At 36.7% G+C, this 5,915-nt stretch overlaps 1 protein-coding gene across 1 annotated transcript in view; it reads left to right on the forward strand.

Moving 5' to 3' along the window:
• Positions 1-5,915, forward strand: part of LOC117122390 (tetratricopeptide repeat protein 1-like) — a gene marked incomplete in the record, with an annotated part of 11,746 nt that overhangs the window by 2,521 nt on the left and 3,310 nt on the right. Inside the window, 1 exon segment of the mRNA XM_033267941.1 lies at positions 5,438-5,915. Coding sequence (XP_033123832.1) covers positions 5,535-5,915 — 381 coding nt within the window.

The raw sequence follows: 5,915 nt of genomic DNA on the forward strand, positions 1-5,915 counted from the left end.
TCCATTGCCACCTCGACGATTTTTAGAGGACTTTTTGGCCATAATCTGCTCGCCTAGTTTACTTTGTTACGGAGACGCTTGTACTGCTCAGAATAGCGGTCTCTGTTAAATGCAACTTGACGCTCGCGTATAGCCTTCTTAAACACATTATTAACCCATGGTTTGTCTCGGCTGTTTTCTTAACAGTAACAATAGGGAAATGTCTATCAATTAAAACCATCACTTGATCACTATAAAACTTGAACTGACTTGCACAGTCATTCAAACGGTATAGGTCCTGCCAACGTATATTACGTAGATCACACGCGAAAAGTTCTTTAGAAATTCTGTTCACCAATCGTTTACGTTTGGTGACACTAAAACCAGATATTTTGGGCATACAAAAGTTAGGGTTCCAACCGACCGCTCCATTTATTATTTAGAATGACCAAAATTAAAATACTTAAAATTGAAAAAAAAACAATTCTTAAAATTGGGGGAAAAAAATGAATAAAAAGACACATTTCCGAACTCACGACCTTAAGTTATTTACAACACATCCTTAACCGACCGCGCCATTCATTCGACGTGCCTTGCTAGTGGAAATGGCAATGATGTACAGTCCTTGCTGAAACCCTTGTTTTATTATAGGTGTAGTGGGAACCCATGGGGTCCAACTTAAAAAAAGGCGATGAACGTTTGTCGGATCCAAATCACCTCTAGCTTATGCGTACACTAATTGTCCTGCACGTCCGTTCAAAACTGGCGACGCTGGACGCTTTTAAAGCTTGAAACCCCTGTTTTGTTTTGTAGGTGTAGGGGGAACCCTGAGGTTCAACTTAAAAAAGGACGATAAACGTTTGTTGGAAATTTCCCACTAGTTTGTGTGTACAACATTTCCTGCACGTCCGTTTAAAATTTCCGACGCTGGACGACTTTAAAGTTTGAAACCCCTGCTTTTTTTGTAGGTGTAGGGGGAGCTCTGGGGTCCAACTTAAAAAAAGGGCGATGAACGTTTGTTGGAAATCCCCTCTAGTTTATGCGTACAAATTTTCCTGCACGTCCATTCAAAACTGGCGACGCTGGAAAGCTTTTAAAGTTTGAAACCCCTGTTTTGTTCTGTAGGTGTAGGGAAACCCTGGGGTTCAACATAAAAACAGGCGATGAACGTTTGTTGGAAATCCCCTCTCTCTAGTTTATGTGTACAAATTTTCCTGCACGTCCGTTCAAAACTGGCGACGCTGGACGCTTTTAAAGTTTGGATTCGAATTCCTTGATGTCTATATTTTTATAATTATTTTAAGAATTTAACCTCAAAGCTTATCTTATTTTTGTTGGTTATTACGCACCACTGATTTGGGTCGTTTTACATGGTGATCACTTCAAAATGTCTATCAATAATGCGTGGTAAAGGCGTCTTCTTCACATACTCGAACGGACGCTCAAACGTCATTTCGAAATTAGGCCTACACATAACATAATGTGCCTTGGTTATAACAAGGAGGTATAAAAATATTTGTATACCTCCTTGGTTATAACCTTTGATGTCCCGAGATGTGCGTCCTTCTGTTGAATTGCCTTGGTCCAAACAAACCACATAACGTTATGTCCACCACATGATATCATGACCAAACCGCATACATCATGACCAAACCGCATACATCATGACTAAACCACATAACATCATGACTAAACCGCATACATCATGACTAAACCACATAACATCATAACCAAAACCACATAACGTCATGACCATACCATACGTCATAACAATTAGAGTGTTTGCACATAACCGAAGATACTAACGGCGTTCCATAAACCGACTAACGGCGTTCCATATTAAAGAGCCAGGATTCGATATTCCGGAATAAGTTGACAGCGCGTTCCACATCAATGCGTATCATCAAAATCATCAAATCATAATAATTTATAATACGAATGAGATTTAGACCCTATTTGAGGTAGGTCTATATTTAGAAAACGCACTCTATCTCTAGCCTATGCCCCTAGTTAAGACTTTATTAAGGTTAGGCTAGGCAAGCAAGGAGAGTGAGAGGCTATATTTTAAGCCTAGCTTCGGCTAGCCTAGTAGTAGTAGGCCCACTTCTCCTCCTACCTAGGCCTAGCCTAACCTAGAGTCTAGAGAGATTTGCTCTCCAAACCACATACGGCCAGCCAGGGAGGTAAGGCTAGGCTTAGGCCTACTTCTTCTAATTTCAAAGGCGACCTCAAAAAAAAAAAGTGCACACCATAATAAATGTCGAACTATTGAATCCCAACACTATAGACTATAGTGTTGGGATTCAATAGTTCGACATTATTATGGTGTGCACTTTTTTTTTTTGAGGTAAAAAAAAGTACGATAAACCGATTGACGAACTTGCAATGATAATTAGGCCTAGTTATATTAAATTTCGCGTTTCGAAACTCCATTGGCGTTCCATATATTTGTTGAAAACAAACTGCGACCGAAATGAAGCGCGACTGAAACGAAGCGCGACCGAAATGATCTGTATTCGCAATTAACGCACTACATTCACTGAGAGACACGCTTGGCGTTTCATAGAAATGACCGGCGGCTCAACTTGTCGGACTATAGTATAGTCTATGATGGTATGTATTACATTTTTTGGATTTTGATTTGAATTTTATTATTTATTTTGTTCACTTTTGAATCAATGCCACCTACCTATCATATTAGTGATGGTGTGTCCAGGGCATATGAACGGTTGAGCCACCGACAATTTGAGCCGCCGGTCATTTCTATGAAACGCCAAGCGTGTCTCTCAGTGAATGTAGTGCGTTGATTGCGAATACAGATCATTTCGGTCGCGCTTCGTTTCAGTCGCGCTTCATTTCGGTCGCGGTTTTTTTTCAACAAATATATGGAACGCCAATGGAGTTTCGAAACGCGAAATTTAATATAACTAGGCCTAATTATCATTGCAAGTTCGTCAATCGGTTTATCATACTTTTTTTTATTTATGTTTTGTTGTATTTCTAATAAGTAACAACAGGCTACTTAAAAGCAAATAAAATTAATAATTATTACTAAACTATCAATTAATATTATCGGACGGTTTTTATTTTCGTTTTGTTATGAATCCTATGCTTTCTACTACATATCAAATACAGCAAATTAAATAAATACTAAAATATGATATGATGTTATATATTATTATTATTATTATTATTATTAATATTATTATTATATTATTATTTTTATTTATTTACATTGTATCTGGAAAAATCAGCCAATTTGTCATTTAAATTACTGTAATTACCCCTTTGATGAACAATCCTGATCTCAATATGCAAATTAAACATGTTAACTTAAAACTTGTAAGTTACATGTCAGCAATCTTATATGCAAGGTCTTAGACACCTTGCATGTATTTTACTATCTGTTCAACCCCTTTGATAACCAGTGTACCACATAATATATTCAGCATAATAATTACCTATATATAGTCCATAAGAAAAGGGCTCGGTTTACTTTTGTTGTTTCTGTTCATTACTGATGATGGGTTGGTGCCTCACCCGAAACATGTACGTCATTTATTAAATCTTTTGTGTTATTTCTAAGATGTGTGGTATTTTTTGTCAACTTTTGTCCATTTGGTTCAATTATCAAGGATTTCAGTTCAAGAAGTTTTACCTGTAAGAAAATACTTACAAGAAGATTTCTCTTTGTTCAAATAAAGCTGAATTGGATTTTAATTTCAAACTCAATTGCAAGTCATTCGGATTTTCCCTAAGTTTAATGGAGTACAGTATTATCTTTCATGTAATAGGTCAGGTCAAATGTTACACTTTCTATATCAGGAAAAGGTAAAATTAATTATACCATCCTTTCTCATATGAAAGCTAATACTGTAGGGGCCTAATTAACAGTCTTGACTATTGTACACTAAAGGTGTTATGTAATATAATGTATCTTTGAGTGACTAACGTACTAACAATCACTTGGTTAATTACTTTATGGAATATGCAATTGACGATTGCCATTAATTGTTCTGTCATGGCATTTTTAGTTTTGTTTACTGTATTCATTTTTGACGAGTTGCTAACTCGGACAGACTGAGTGTGGTGGCCTGACCCAAGATAGTAGTACAGTATTACTACTACTAGAATACCCATACTGTTAAATAACTATGGTCCTAGTTTACCTTTTTCTACCCTTTTTGGTGAATGCGTAAAACTAGACCTTTTCACCAACATATATTATTTATTAGTTGTGAGGACTGTTTATCTCTGAATTCTTTGAGGTCAACATAATGTCCACTGGATATTGAAAAGATGAGTAATTAGAGCAAAGGGCACAGGGGAGTAGGTCTCAGACACAGTTCATCTCCAATCCCTTACGACTTCACCATCATGTTCTCCATTTTAATTCTTTATTAAACATAGTCCTCCCATGACATTTAACCAGGTACCAAGTGTAGTAGTAAATGGCCCATTAACATGTTAAAGAATGCATTACACTTGATAAGAGAAAGGGAGTGACCCAGTGTACTGCCCAATCACCACTAGAAGAACCCCACTGGGTATTCAGACACGTTTCTGTGAGTTATCTTTGGTTTTCTCATCGAATAAATTCAATCTAATCCAGCACAATCCAATCCAATTAATTCATGAATCAATACAACTTTGTAAAATATAATGTTAATCAAAACATTCCTTCCAGAAAACAACTATAAAATTGGAAAATGGCTATGAAAAGCAGTATTGCTATGCCTCTAGCCACTTTGTACTTTCAAAAACAGTGTGGTACATTTATGTTTTCTTTATTCTTTCCAAATACAGTACTCTACATTGCTTGTGCCCTTTCCACCTGGTAGGTTCGAACACAACTCTACTGATTACTAGCTGCACATTATTATGTAATTCTGGCCGGGTAGCTGAGTATGTGTTCATACGTGCTTGATCCAATGACGGGGGTAATAATGTGAAGTGCTTAGAGAAGTGGCGTATCTAGGGATGCACAGGGGCATACCCCCCTCCAAGAATTACTCGCACCCTCCCCCCTAAAAAAATCACTGTCAAGTTGTTAAACACTATCTAAAATCACCTAATTTTGCAAGTTCACATGCCCTTAACTGATCATCGAGCCACCACTTCACCTTTGCGCTCCTCATCAGCGCCCCCACTTCATGTCTACTAGATGCTTTAGGCATGAAGCACTATATAAGTCCCACATATTATTATTATTACAGTATTAGTATTCTTTGTTCTTTCAAATACAGTACTGTACTGTAACATTTATGTATCCTTTGTTCTTTCAAATACAGTAATGTACATTTATGTGTTCTTAGTTCTTTCAAATATAGTACTGTACATTTATGTATTTTTGTTCAGTATGATTTTTAAGTTTTGATTTTGACTGATAAATGAATAATCGAATGGAGGAGAGATTTTAATGAGAATTTTATTTCATGTTTTTTTCTTATATTTTCAGTACAAAATGTATACCATGATTATTGATTGCTCATGAAAATACTCATGCTGTTAATGATCTTAGAAAACAACCTGACACTGTAAATAGACAGTTAATCATGGAGAACTCAAGTACAAGTGGCATGTCAGAGAGTGATGATGACCAGTACTTTGATGCCACTGAAGATATCCACACAAAAAATGGTACAGAGGAAGTAGACCAAGGCATCAGACATCTAAAATTAGATGATATGTTTGGCAAAACAGAACATGTAATGAATGCACCAGAAGAAAGGGAACCAGTTAACAATGATGATGAACAGACACAAACTACAACTGGAGCAGAGATTGGCAATGTGAAACAGCTAGTATGTCAACAAAGTGGTGATGCCCCCATAGATCCTGATGCTCCACCAGAGATAAAATTAGAAAAATGTAACTTTGAAGGCAATGGTACAGAAAACGATAATTTGAGGCATCATTGTGATGATGATAATGAC

The sequence above is a fragment of the Anneissia japonica genome, unplaced genomic scaffold, assembly GCF_011630105.1.
Source record: "Anneissia japonica isolate Jap-2015-1 unplaced genomic scaffold, ASM1163010v1 scaffold288121_len269371_cov247, whole genome shotgun sequence".
Taxonomy (NCBI): Eukaryota; Metazoa; Echinodermata; class Crinoidea; order Comatulida; family Comatulidae; genus Anneissia; species Anneissia japonica.